This window comes from Oryzias latipes, chromosome 9 (genome assembly GCF_053564925.1).
Source record: "Oryzias latipes strain Hd-rR chromosome 9, Olatipes_Hd-rR_3.1".
NCBI lineage: Eukaryota > Metazoa > Chordata > Actinopteri > Beloniformes > Adrianichthyidae > Oryzias > Oryzias latipes.
Window position 1 is genome coordinate 22,041,124 of NC_136245.1, and position 15,173 is coordinate 22,056,296.

Sequence of the window (15,173 nt, forward strand, 5' to 3'; positions counted from 1 at the left end):
AGAACAGTATAATCTGACTGAGAGGGAAAACAGGTGATCTGCCCGCTGACAAAAAAACAATTGCCAGACAGCAGAGTCCCAACGTGTTAACAGTGAAGACACTTTAAGATTAAATTGCATCATACTGAGAGGCATTCTCCTCTTTTAGAAACTACCATGTTTTCGAAGGACACCAGAGGTTTTTTAACCCCTGTGCCTGATAAAATAGTCACTGGAGGATTGGAAGTTACAATAAATACTACATAAAACTACTCAACAATGTTTGCAATGGAAAATTGGTGAAACCGATGATGTTTTAAAGTGTGAATAAGTCAATAAATGCTTAACCCTTGTGCTATTCTAGGCACTTTAACATTGGGAGTGGGGTCATCTAGACCCCACAAGACAGTGCTCTCAACCGTTTTTATTCAATGATTTGTGAACCTCACTGGTGTCCATGGATTACATGAAATCCTCTTCATCTTTATCCAAAATACCAAAATAGAAACTCAAATAATATTTACATTTACATGTGTCTCACTTTTTTGTGAGATTTTAGTGCCAGGTAGAGTTGGATTTCATATTTACGCATGGTTTTCCTAAGATTGTCATTGACAACAAAATTCCTGAAACCATCTTGCATTGTTGTTGGTCTTGCATGCATGAGTGCTGCTCCTTTGTTGACCAGTTCAACACGTCAGCGCGCCGCGTGCATTGCAGTATGAAATCACTGAATCATGTTCCAAAACAAAACGTAATTTCCAATGTGGTTCAAGGCCTTCCAAGTCATGTGACTCAAGTCCCATACCTTTCATTGGTTGACTGATAAACTTTGCTTGAAAATCAATGTAAATTGAATTTACTTTTCAGTGCTAGTTTGCACGCACTTCTTTGCAGGTTATCATGGTTAATGGAAGAACAATGATTTCAAGCATCTCCCTTTCACATGTCAAGTCTGCCATCCAATCAGCCTGACGTCATGAACTCCAGCCTTGTGCTCGTCTACATCTTCCCCTGAGTTAACAAGACGATCACTGAAATGATCTCAGCAGGTCCTCTTATGACAACTATAAAATGCAGTGAAAAGTTTTTTTTAGGGATTAAGTTAATTTTCATGGCAAACAAAGGACTATATATTTCATCTGATCACATTCTGGAGTGTATGGAAATTGCTATTATTAAAACTTAAGCAGCAACTTTTACAATTTCCAATATTTATGTAATTCTCAAAACTTTTGGCCACGACTGTACACTTAAACATATTTTTGTACATTTGCACAAACAACAGAACAAAGTTAGCTTTATTGACTCATTTATTGGGCTTTGTAGCATTACATTCATTCCATAGAAAATACATTCAAAAGGAACACCTTCTCAGTAAGTGCCTGTTTGTCAATGAAAGCAGGAGCCAATAAGGATTAAAGCCAACGTTAAAAATAGAAATATCCTCTTCAGTTTACTATTTTTCAATACAAATCTGTTAAATGCATTAGCTTGCATATTAAAAATATATAATTTTTTTTGCTGAATTGAAAGTCAGTCCTTGTCTGCCAGCTTTTATTGTGTCAGCACTCTCTTTTGATTTTATCTTCTGTAGTTATGGTATAGTTACAGTGTAGACTTGCTTATTTCCAAAAGCGGAGCATATGAGTTCCATGAGAAAAGATTCTGCTTGTAAATATTTTTCACTTTTTAAACAAAAATGTATGAAATTATAACCTCAATGTAGAAGGAAATATTTTTAAAACGTTTTTTGAAATCACTGCGGAGATTTAATGACTTGAGGTCATTGCAAACTTATAGAAAACACAGTTATAATAGTTTGTCCTGTAGTGAAATGTTCCAAACTGGTTCAGTATATATATATATAAAAAATTATAATCCAGCTTCCTCCTCTTTAGCTCCTTCGTGATTTTTTCCCCAGACCTTTAAATCCTGATGAAGTTGCTTCACCTCAAAAATAGGAAGTTGAAACTTTCGACTGTGCTGTTTTTTTCTGAAAAGTCACTTTAAGGTTTTAAAATGTCCATGAGTATTTCAGGAGGACTTTTTATCCTAAGTGAACAAATCTCACACGCGTTAGAATCTCTTTCTACCAAGAGGTTGGAAATAATGAGTTCCTAATAGGTGGTAAATGCCCCTGTAGTGCAACACCTGAAGGCAAAGTGCAGACATCAGTAAAATGTTTTCCATTAAGCATGAATTCATTATTGAAGCTGCTGAGAACTTGAAGCAGCGATGCAGAAGATGGAGGTTTTCCTACAGCCAAAATGAAACATAAAAATCTAACCCAAAACAGAGTTATAAACCGTCTACAAAGTAATTCAGATCACCTCAGTGAACTATTCTCTAGTGTTTGAACAACCAATAGAATATGACACATGACTATAAATAAAATAAAGGGTTTACCACAGTCTGTCTGTTGCTGAAATAAACATGAGAAACATGGTGATATCTGGAAATGAAACAGTTTGATCAAAGCTAGAGTGAGCTTGGGGGGTTACAGTGTAATGCTACGTTCACACCGACCTCGGCAATGCACATTTAAGCGACCACTTCCAATGAAAAGTCTGTGTAAACGAGCGTAAATGAGCGTTTCGGGGCTTTGGATTCAAAACACAAAACTATGCAAGTTTCCACAACCGTTTTCGGGCTCTACATATAAAACGCGCGTTTTAAGTTAAACCTGTTGAAATCCTTTTTAATTCACAGAGGTGCCAACCGTTTGAAAATTTATTATGAAGGAGAAATAAGAAATTACGTTTGTGACCTGAATACTCAAGTATAGAGCTGTGTAAAAGAAAGCATGGAGCAAGATTTGCGAGATTTGCACCACTTCGACATTTCGCACCAAACCTTTTCAAACTGTGAGAACATGCACTTGTAACAGGAAGCAACAATCCAGCGTGAACACGGTTTGGTAAAACTGCACATTCAGGGCATTCTTCAACGTGCATCCCATGACAGGAGTGTACGTAGCATAAAATGCATCCAGTAGCTACGAATGCATAATTCTTCACTGGTCTTAGAAAAAACAGCCCAAGAAAGAGAATCCTTTTTATTGAATTAAATTTACTATTTGAAAAGAAATATTTAAAACTGATGCTACTATAATTTGTTTTATCCCCCTAATCCATCACTGACATTTCTTTAGTGAGGCAGAAAATGATCAAACTGTTTTAATTTGACTTATTCTAAAAATTTTCCAACAGAACAATGGGTACAAGTGAAATAAATCTACAAAAATACTATTAACTAAAGGCATTTGACAACTTAAAAGAGAAATTAACACCTAGCTTTCTAAAAATCTTTGGGGACAGTGTTGCACCGTGAAGTGTTATTTTTTTGGATTTTTGCATTACTCCAATGTTAAGACAACATATATGAAATCAAGTGAGTCACCATGTGCACGTTGGTACAGCAGAAAACAATGAACAACACGCAGAAGACCTTAACTCTCTTCTTTCCCGACATTGGCAAATTCAACAGGAATATCTTCCACTTTTACTTCCTGATAGGCTTCACCACAAAAAGCTGAATAACTTAAAAAATAACTTGGAAAAACAACATTAAACTCTAAATATTGCAATTTTCCCCCTCAGATTTAGAGATTAAGCTTCAGAGAACCTCTCATAGACAATACATTACCTGTGATAGCAGCAGAAAAAAAAAAAAGTTATGAAATAATCTTGAAGAAACACATTACAGAGTTGACACGTCTTTTGTGTTGAATGTTTTTTGAAGGCGACAAATGACTTGGCGCGGTCATTGAGCCTTTCTGTGGTTACAGCTGTTGTATCTCCTTGGTGTTAAGGCCTGTGCACGTTCCCACACAGCACATGTGCATAGAGAGGGGTAAGAAGTGCTTTTCATTCAGGAAGAAAAAAAAGAACAAACTTCCCCAGGTTCGCTCTGAAAAAAGAAGGTAAAGAGGAGGCAGATGCCCTCTTACTAGAACTTCAAACTATGGAAAACACTATGCAAGATTGAAATCCTTCAAAATATAGTGGCTGAGTCTGATTAAAAAAAACGGTTCAATGAAAGAAAGAATCAAACTAAAGTATCCCCTTCATCATCTTGGCATATATTCAGCTGGAACTCCAGACATGTTTCTTTTCTTCAAGGCGGCATCTACAGTTCTGATGAGTTTGTCGATGGCCGTTCGCATCTCAGTTGTGTATGGGTCATACTCAAGCTTACGTAGGCCAGATCGCTTGAAGTTTCCGTCCTTTTGGCCCTCAACACAGAGCAGGCGGTCCTCAGAAACATTTAAACCCAGAAAGCGGACCATCCCCTTGAGCTGGGAGAACAGGTCCCTCTTTAGGTCCTCGAAATGGACCACGTGAACTTTCTTCCCATAGGTCAGCCAGTCTAATGTGTGGGAAGCCCACCAAGGAGCATAGTTCTTGACAAACTCGGGCCATTCTGTTAAGACAAATGACAGCATAGAAAATTAAAAAAGAATTTCACAGATAAGAAACAAAATCACAACTGTTTATCTGAAGAAAAAAAGAAAAGACGCACTCCAATGAATATCGTGTTTTTGGCTTTTAAACAATTTTTCTCTTGATGGAGGACATAACTATTAAGGACAGAAAATTAATCTTAAAATTGCATTTCTGTGTATTTCTTTATTAAAATGACTGAATAAAAAACAAGCTTGTAGATGCGACAGAGAACATACAACGCCAAGCCACAAGCTCTCTCCATTCTGATGCATGCGCATGTAGGCGACTAGATCCATTAACATCTTCTTTTTCCTTGTCTGACCTGGCATATGGCTTATAACTCTACGGCGGAATAGCTCCAATATTGCTCGCCATTGTTGTTGCACCGGTAATGTTAGGTCGTGATAGGCTGTAAGCTAGCGGTAGAGAGTGTAAACAAAGCGATTATGGGAAATGGGAAAAGGCTTACTCCGCATCATTGCTAATGAACTTTCTACCCTTCAGCAGAAAAAATGTTCTAGAAAACTACACAGGTTTTTGAATTTTGGCTAAAAATGACATAATCATTATTAAAAGACTGCTGGGGACGCTTTCACAACAGATCAAAAGATGATCAGATTGCACTTTAAGTTAACTCATTTTATTGGACATTTTTAACTCTTAACTAACTGTAACGTATTTAAAAAATTTATTTGAATCTTAATATAAAGTGTTACCATATATTTTTCACAAGAACTTTTATAAAGTAAACTGAACGAAGTTTGAGTGAGAGTTTGCATGAGGACAGAGGAAAAGAGGAATGAGCACTTATAACATTTTGACTTGGATTTCTGGCATGATTTGGCAGAGTATATTAGGTAACCTCTAAAATGTCTCGACAGTTTAATGGAAATTCTTGGTTATCATTCAAATGTTCTGCATGAAAAAAAGCTTTTTTTTCTTTTTTAATTTAAATTGCACTCATTAGTAATGTATAGTGGCCCATAAAAGCAGCTGCTGTCAGGAGCTCTGCTGCATTAGAGCGTGTGGTCACAGCTGGGAGGGGCTGTCGTTGAAGTTTAAGGCTGCTGAGTTATCAGAGCTGTCTCTGAAACAAATGACTGAAGCCTTTTTAATATTCACTGGCACCGTCAAAAGTTCTGTCCCTGCAAAATGGGACAGCATTTAGAGATAAGGTGACCTGACTTTATAAAGATGTAACATAAAATGATGGCAAGAAAGTTCCATCACAGAATAAAAAAGGTGAGCTCTGGGCAAAAGTTAGACAACTTTATTGGACTTGATTCGGATACAGTTTCTTTAAAACAAACAAGAACAAAAAGGAACAACAGCAAATATACTAATTATTTTTTTATTGTTTTAAATGCTAAAACATTGCAATATGCTTTTGCTCTAACTAGCCATAAGGCTCACTTTGAAGCCACAAAAGTAGCAAATTTCCTGTCGGTCCACAGAACTGGTGCATCTTTATGTTTGCAAAGACCAAAAAACCCTGAGCTAGTCATTGATAAACCAAAACAGTTTTTGTGGGTTTGTTTTTTTACTGTTTGTGTGCTGAATTCTAGGTAACTGTCAGAATGGGGTTGAGGTTGTTAGTCCGTTACCTTTTCCTATCTTTTTTAGTGTTCATTCACACTGACATCAGAGAGAGTGCAACAATGTTTTTTCCCCATTGCGTCTGCTCTGAAACTGATGACTGCAGCATGGTGTTGACGGCACTGTCACCTTTCAGCTACAAAGTCTTTGGTTCTATTTCTGTGTAAAGTTTGCATGTTTCCGCCACACATGTGTGGGTGTTTTCAGGCCACCCAGATTCATCCTCCATCTTTAAAAATGATGCTTTCTGGGTACATCAGAAAAGATGACTCTCTGTACACGTTTGTAGTTCTATAGAGGACTGGTGACCTGTACAAGGTGAACTCTTCCTTCGCTCAAAGACAGCTGGGTGAGACTCCAGCAAGTCCTGTGATCTAATTAAGACACAGCAGGCCCAGATAATGAATGGACGGACTCTGCTTTTGTAAGGGCCGCAGTGTGCGTTTTTCTTCCATTTTTTTTGCTTGTAGGTTAGAAAGGAGAAGTCTTAACCATAAAGGAAATGCACTGCAAAAACGGCATTTGAAGACCATTGTTTGAAGAAAAAATTTCTTATGCAAGAAAAAAATCTTTTCAAAAATGTTTGTTAGTGGCAGAGTATTCTTAATTTAAGAAAATATGTCTTAGAGACTAGAATTTTTTTCTATAAATACAAATTCTCGGTGGAACCATTTGTTTTTAACCTATTGGCAGTTTTTTTGTCTATGTAAAGAAAATATTTAAACTTATTCAAATTTTTTGACTTATTTCAAGGGGGGTTGTCTTTGCAGTTTGATTAAAGCAACTGCAGACTGATGTATTTATTTTATTTTCACCTTGTTTAAACAGTGATTCTATCATCACTTAGGGTGGTTTGCTTTAAGTGAACAAAAGTTAATTTCCCCTGATAATTTGTGACAAGTTTTCAGTCTGAAAACACCCAAGCGGACCGTGGTCCAGGACCAGGAAAAATTGGTCAGTGAAATATAAAGTTTGAAAAGGTGATCACAACAAGGACTGCAGGACTTCCATCTGTCTCTTGCTGCTTTGCCCCGCCCCCATAATTCCTGGCCAAAAACTGAAGAGATCTTCAGTCTGATGCTTTTGTTTACAAGTTTTGTTTCGAAAAAGAAAAGTCCACTTGCTGGCAGTCTGAATACAGAACAAACGCAAGGTTCAGGACACAATCCGGACCAAACTGAGTGGACTCAGTCCAGACCAATGGACTTTTCCAGTCTAAATACACCCTTAAATTCTTGTATTGATTCAGTAGTCTGCCATAGTATAACTTAGAAAACGAGTGCTAACAGTACTCTTTTACCTGAGGCTGCAAACCCCAATAGGCCAAGTCTGATCAGAATAAGAATGACTTTTTAAACATTGCCCAACATCCCTCTCTCTACGTAAACACAACAGACAGATGTGGGCTGAATTTAACTGAAACAAGTTTGTTCATTCTGACTCAGACAAATAAAGCTTTAAACAAATCGTATTGAGTTGACACGGGGTCCCGCAGGAGGGGATCGGTGTCTACAATGTTATCTGTAATGTCATCTGAACCTTCTGTGGAGCTGAGGTTATTAAACCTGGTGGCCCTGTACTCAATGTCATGCTAATGCAGACTGGGGCTGCTCACTCTCTATTCAAAGTGGCAGATGTCAAAAAGACTTTCTTCATACTGATGTCGCTTCATGGTTTGCTCACAAACAGAAGCAGGAAACAATTGTTGGAGAAGTCAGCTTGAAGGTGCTGATGGCTTCACAAAGAGAGACACTGCTGTGTCTGCAACTCTACAGCCCCTGGAAAAATCGATTAAGCCTCAAAGAAAGTCAGAGAGACGATGCACGGGCAAGACAAAACCAGTTGCTATGGTTACTGAGACAAGGTGGGTGGATGTGGCTAGAGGATCATAACAAATGTGCATGAAATAGATAAAAATCTCGACAAAGTGGAATGAGTTTCCTTTTAGACTATTATGTCCTAATGAATGATCTTATTAGGAAACACTTTTAGTCATCCAGCAGACGTAAGTGAAGGGATACTGAGTCAATGAGAAGTCATGAAATGATTGCATAATAAAGAAAACTTTCAAAACAAATCTGGAAATGTGCCACACAAACGTAAACAGACATGGACATTGATTTTATTTCTTTCTTTAACATAAAAGGTTTAGATCTTCAGTTCTTACAACAACTTGAATCTATAATAAATGAAATGCGTTCCAGAGTGCTTCAATAAGGAAGAACGTGGTGTGATTTACAAGCTTAGGAATTCGAAGTCCCTTCTGAAATAGAAACAACCAGGGGATGGTTAATAATTAGGTCTTTGAACTGAAATATTTCCTTTCTTACAGTCACAAACTTAAATACTTTCTTTTAGTGTAGCTATTCTCTTTACAAAGATTAATATGTATTATGTTTTGGTTTAAATACACGCTTTTGATCCATATTGCTAAGGTATGTTGCATCTTTTGTTGTTAGCTTTGCACTTTGATGCTTAACCTTTTTAGCCCAGAAGAAATGCACAGTTAGAATCTCACTTAAGCAAGATTATGTGAAGCTCTCACTTTATGCAGATATCAAGTTGTGGCTGTAATGGGGGGGGGGGGGGGTCTTGATTACTTTCACTTTAAGCTACAATAAAGCTGTTAACAAATCTCTGATACTTCAAACAATCTGCCTATTTTTTTGGTTATGTGTTTAGTTTTGCTTGATGCTTATAGGTACAGCTGTAGCAAAACTTTTTGTTAACAGTGCATCCTCATTAAATGAAGATTCCCAATAACATGATCAGTGATAACAGCAGGGACTGTCTGATTCATTTTAAAAAAGTGATACACTTTATTTAAGGTCCTACTTAAAGGTTCTTCCAAAAACTGCTTTTTTTTGCATTCTTTTTACATGAATATGGTTGATTTTTAACTTGTTTTTCTGTTTGTTTGTGTACTTCACTGAGTGAAGGTTTAAAAAAAAAAACTAAATGTAAAGCTCCCTTTTTGTGTTTTCATTCATCCATTTATCCTTCTAAAAACAAAAGAATACGCTGAACCTGCTGCTTACCTTTCCCTTTCCAGTGAGCTTGGGAGGCAAATCCAATATGCCCACCATACTTGCGGTTAAATTCTGCCATAAGGGCCTTGTATGGGTTTCGAATCATGAGGATGCTTGAATCAAAGGCTTCTATCTCCTTCTTGCCACTCTCATGTGTCTTAATGCAAATGGTCCTGCCACTCCGCCAATGATCGCGTTCTCCTTTAAAACCTGCAAAATGAGGTCAGCAGGCAGGTCAGTTTAATCCACAGATGTTGAGTTTATGAATCCTGTCAGAAATAGGAAAATAAGGCTTACCTTTGTTATAAAGTGAGCCATCAAAGTAATAGCTGCCCGTGTAGACGCCAGTGGCAAGCTCAATGAGGTGGCGAGCCCAGGTATTACCAGCTCCTGGGAAACTGGCGAGGGCGATCTGCTGTTTAGCACGAGATGGAAGAAAGTGGCGGTCCATGCAGCGGTTATCTGCCAATGAAAACACAGCAACTTTATCGATCCAATAAGTAAAACACAAACACAAACAGTTACAATTACTTTACTATATTTTAACTTTTTTTAATGGTACCCAAAGAGTAGTTTAATTGTAAAATACTGCATCTATTACTCTCTTTTTTGTCAAAAACAAAAGCTAAAATTTCCATTTAAACATGAAAAGAATTGGTTTCTGTGGTTTCTGTTGAAATATTTTACAAATACTAAAATATGTAGTTGGTTGACTCTCTTTCATTACTACTGGTCATGGGTGCCCACACTTTTTGTGGCGTGCAAGCTACTTTTGAGGTGACAAGCTCTAAAAGATCTACATATATATATCTACAGTACATCTATCTATCTATCTATCTATCTATCTATCTATCTATCTATCTATCTATCTATCTATCTATCTATCTATCTATCTATCTATCTATCTATCTATCTATCTATCTATCTATCTATCTATCTATCTATCTATCTATCTATCTATCTATCTATCTATCTATCTATCTATCTATCTATCTATCTATCTATCTATCTATCTATCTATCTATCTATCTATCTATCTATCGAGAGAGAGATTTTATATCTCAGGCCTCTGGTAGAGGACCCGAGCTTGGGTGAGAAACCACCCGCGGAAGGGTGAGAGGGCCGTTTATTTTTTTTATACATATTTATAATTTCCACTAATCTTAAATCAAAATTACTGTTGACTCAAAAACTACACAGTAAGAGTAAACAAATCTTTTGCTAGGACATTTTATTATGAAAAGCAGTGATGATTGTGGTCCATGGACAGGGCTCGAGAAGCGCGTGCTCCTGGAGGACACTGCTGGGTCTCAGACTCGCTTCCAATTGAGGAGGCACGCAAATTGGCCTCAATAAACCCCCCCTGCAGGGTGGTGGTGGTGACGGTGGGGGGGTTGGGGGGGTGGGGCAGCGGGGTCGCCAGAAGCCCCACATGAGGAGAAAAAAGAGAGCTCAGTGTAGTTGAACACAGTGAGGTATGTTTCAGAATATGCTCAATTAGCCGTTCTGCATGTCAATCAAGTGACATATTTGACGCCACGGATGATAATTCGCTGACAGATACATATATATTGTTTATTTATCTTTGCAATCTACCGCCGCATCCTTCGCGATTGAATGAGCACCCCTGACCTAAGTATTAGGATTTTAACAATATGCTGTTCTAACTTGACCTTAAAATGTGTCCACACTTCCAGCCTCTGTCTGAATCAGTGCACCCCTGTGGCTGTGGAGAAATATTAGCTAGCATGCTCAAAATGGAGTAGAAGATTACCTCACACAATTTTACAAGAGAGAAAGAGTAAAAAAAGGTCATGAATGATTTGGAAACTTTGGAAGACCCAGCCTAAAACCTGAGATCATGAGAAAAAAGGAAATAGTCAAGTGGTGCTGTTTTCTTGGCGCTTGTGTTCATATGCTGATTACTTAGTAGAGTTTTGTTTGGTTTTGTGCAAAAAGTGTAGAAAAAAATCCGCTCCACTACATATTTTTTAATTTAATAAATGCAGCAGCAGAATCACTCACAAACTTTGGCTTTTGTTGTTTACTGTAAACTGATTTTAGTCAGTCAACTCTTGCAGTAAGAATTATTTATTTCACAATTAAATTTTTCACATTCATTAAGTTGTCATAAACAGCTTTTCGTTTTGGCATAAGACTCTGTTCAATTCCATGAGATAATTTTCCATAAAACTTTCGGGTAACAAAAATCCCCCTTAACGGAGCCCACAGGTGGAAGCCGGGGAGGAGGGAGAGGGCGACGAATGAGCGCTGAAGGTAAGAAAGAGAATGAACAACTGTGCACCTGGGCTTAAATAGGACGCTGAGCAGTTGAGTTAACTGGCTGTACCGCCCTAGGGGAGTAACCTGTAAACACTGCTGAGTGTGCCTGCCTGAAATGTGACGAGTCGCTCATCAAAATGATTACAGTTACATTCTCAAAGAATTATGCAAAGGGTTTACGGCGAGAGCATCATAAAAATCAATAAATTATTACTTTGCAAAACATAAAGTGGGTGTAAAAGAGACTCCATTGTTTTAACAAAAACACGAAGAAAACAAAGCTATTCTAACTATTCTGAAGCTAAAAATCTATTTTTATGGATATACAAGTAAGGAGAGAGCATTTATCTTTCACACATTTGATAGCAGTAGTCTCAACTTATCAGCATCAAATTTGCAGAAGAAACAAAACAAAACAAAAAAATTTTTTTACAACTCAATATATTTAAAAATGATCTCTTTATGTTTGACTGAATTAATCTTTGTGTGATCGTGTGCTCAGCTTAGATCCCAAACTTCTTCTTTAAGTTACTTATGCTAAAGATGTTCGTTAGAAATGTAAGAATAGAGGCAACATAACAGGTTAGGTGTCAGTATCAATGCCCAGTCTGTCACAGAGCCAACAGAGGAAGAGCCTCACATAAAGCCGCTCATGTTTTCTACGCAATGTGTCATCGTTCTTCAATTTGTTCAGAAAACATTCTTTGTGAATTCATTTTCCTTGTGAAAAAGGACATCTTCCTTATTTTCAATGCTTTCTAATGAACTAAAACATATTTTAGCAGCTCATGTTTGCTCTTGAGAAGTGGGAAATCTATTTTCTATGTACATCTCCTGTGAAGCTATTTACAAAATAAGGAATAAAAATGATAATTTCTGTGAAAAACTCATTTAATAGCCCAATTTTTTTGGGCCTTTTGCACAATTTAACCCTTTATGTCTCACTGGTAACATCACCTGACAAGTCACAGGATCATAAACTGCAACTAAACGATTGGATGATTGTTGCATAATTGTACTGTTTATGTGATAAATTACAATGATCACTATCACCGTGAGCATTTTCTGATCATTTCAGATTTTATGTAATTGTTAAATCCACTTTTGACATTAGTTTGTATTCTATGCGTTTTGAACTCCAAATAAAAAACAGCATTAGGATTATTGGTTTGTTTTTAATATTAATGATAATTATTCAATAATTAATTGACAGTGAGAAAAGTTCAGAAATAAAATATCAAATAACCAAAGAATAAAATTATTTTTAAGTATAGATGAATTTAGAGTAACGTCAAACGTCTGTTTGCTATGATGGAAATGAGGTCTAATAAAGAGATAAATATTTTAGACTTTTTGCAATGATAAAGACCTCTCTCAGGGAAAGATAATGAAGCAGTCAGAGATATTTTAATAAAAGCTCAGTGATTCACATCACTATTTAAGACTAATTCTCATCATTATCTGCTATTTGGATCATGTCCATTAGGATTGGGGACTAATTTATGCTGGTTTATTAATTACTGTCTCCTTAGCCATTACTTTTCTCATTTGTATTAGATAGGGTTAAACTGGCTAACAAATAAAATCAAATTACTAGTTATTCTTTAGCTTATTATTTTTCCAGGCAGGTACTCAAAATCAGGTGTTAATATAGAAGCAGTCTGATTTTATTTCACTCAGTTAAGCACACTCAGTTTTAATCACACTCAGTTAAGTGTGCTTGAGCCTAAAGTTTAGTCATTGTAGGCTGGAATCACTAGATCCCTGTTCATGTGTTCATGTTTGTATAATCACATGTAGGACACTGACATAACAAGATTGAATCTAAAACCTGGCCTTTCACAGCTCAAACTGCAGACCCTCAGAGTCTCAAGACATGTGATGTGCACTTCTGAAACTTTTACCTTGGACCTGCGTCTGGTACACAACAAAGAACTGGTCATTCCAACAGCTTTCAAACTCCTCGCCTGGACATCGATGGAGACACATATCTTCATCCTCGAGGTCATGAAGGGAGAACAGAGGAGTCGGGAAGCCACAGTAACACCGGTCCCTGCCCAGAACTGCCAGTGATTTCTCCTGACACAAAAAGCCATTATAAGAACATGACCCGATGCACATATATGCTTTTCCTGGAGAAACACAAGCATTGTCTCCTCACCCTCTCCGTGCACATGTCCACGCACTTGTCCACGGACATGTTTTGGATGACGGCACTGAAGGGGAGAGCCATCGTGACGTTTTCTGGCCGGCGGAAGCACCCTTTGAAAATGGCACTGCCATCTGAAAGAACAAGAGAACCGGGTGGTTACAAACCTGCAGGAGAACACACAAACGAAATACCTCAGCCTCCATCAGAGCCAACAACTCCTGATGGTGGGATCCCACTGGGAATCCTTTCTGGTCTACTGAGCCCTTGACCTGTCACCAGCACCAAAGCAATGACAGCATTTAAATTCCTGCTGAGTTTCGAGGACACGGAGCCTCCCTGACTCAGTAAATGGATAAGTTATGTTGTGCACTTCTAAAGTTACAGCCTTTCCCACCCGAGGTCTGGTTTACATTTTACGTGTTTTGACTATCTCTTTTTATTTTTTTTTTAGCCCTGTCAATTAACTAATGCTGTGTGGGTCCTGGCTATTCATAAACAATCAGATCGGTGACACAGTTACTGAAACAATTTGTTTTCAGCCTAGCACTAATTCCAGTAATCACAATAATCTTTTGTCAAACACAATGACAGGAAGATAAAGCAGGTTTCCCTCCTGAGTGAACTGTTTCTCACCCAGAATCACAACTCTTCAACAAAATTTCATTTTATCCACTCTTTTTTTTTATATCTATTTTAGCTGTCAATGTGTCAGCAGTCCTGATACACAACACTTCAAAATCGGGCTCCACTGTCAGAATAACCAAACACACAGCCCATAACTGTGACAGATGATGTGAGGACAATTTGCTTACTCAGACATATATAAATATTAAGACCAAGCTATTAGGCCGTAGAAGTCCTTTCCAGCAAAGCGCCTGCCGCCAGCATCAGAGGGTAACCATGACGGATGAGCTCACCTCAACATTTCTTTACTGAAGGGATTAACTAAAAGGGCCATTGCAGCTTAAAACAAGTAAACATGTCATGCAAAGTAGCTCAAGATGTGAAGCAACCTCATGTTTTATTCACTTTTGACATTTTCCTCCAAAAAAAATGTGGGTTTTGTGTAAAGTTCAGACTCCCTGGAGTCAGTCTGCAGTGGCTCCTTCTGCTGTGGTTCAAAGGGGAAATGTTTTCTGCTGATGTGTCCTCATTTCACAACAACACAGCTTGTGAACTCTTGTCTTGCTATGTCATTGCATTTATTTTTGTTATTTTGGTTTCCATGTGTGTCTGCTCTGTTTAATGTGCAGTTTAATTGAGGAGTGACTGATAGTAGTGTCAAAGCAAAAATAACTGAATCTGTTCAATTTAAGTTTTTTCAAATATTCTATTTATGATATAACACAATTTGATTGAAATCCTCTCTAAATTCAGTTTTTGTTTGGTATATCATGCTATTCTACGGCTTTCAGAGTAAACTTAAAACCATATATGTGATAATATATTACTTTTGAAACACTAAAGAACGTTATTTTCGCAACTCCTTTTCCTACCCGGAAGTAAGACGACTGAATTTCGGAGGCACTGCCTTTTACGCCCATTTCATGACATCAACCAAGAGCCGGCCTCAGCAGTGTGTTTGCGTTTTGCCCACAAAAACAAACATCCAAACCTTTTGTAAAGATCGATGTACTTTTCGTGAAGCCTTACACTCTTGACCCTAGTGTCCTGTCCGGAAGAGGT

At 37.6% G+C, this 15,173-nt stretch overlaps 1 protein-coding gene across 1 annotated transcript in view; it reads right to left on the reverse strand.

Annotated features, from left to right (window-relative positions):
- Positions 1-1,274: 1,274 nt before the first annotated feature.
- The window catches only part of wscd2 (WSC domain containing 2), a 45,431-nt gene continuing 31,532 nt past the window's right edge, over positions 1,275-15,173 (reverse strand). Inside the window, exons 5-9 of the mRNA XM_023958463.2 lie at positions 13,497-13,618; positions 13,240-13,414; positions 9,350-9,514; positions 9,062-9,262; positions 1,275-4,404 (exon numbers count right to left, since the gene is read on the reverse strand). Of these exons, the coding sequence (XP_023814231.1) occupies positions 4,052-4,404; positions 9,062-9,262; positions 9,350-9,514; positions 13,240-13,414; positions 13,497-13,618 (1,016 nt within the window). The 3' untranslated portion in view covers positions 1,275-4,051. The remainder of the gene's footprint in view (positions 4,405-9,061; positions 9,263-9,349; positions 9,515-13,239; positions 13,415-13,496; positions 13,619-15,173) is intronic.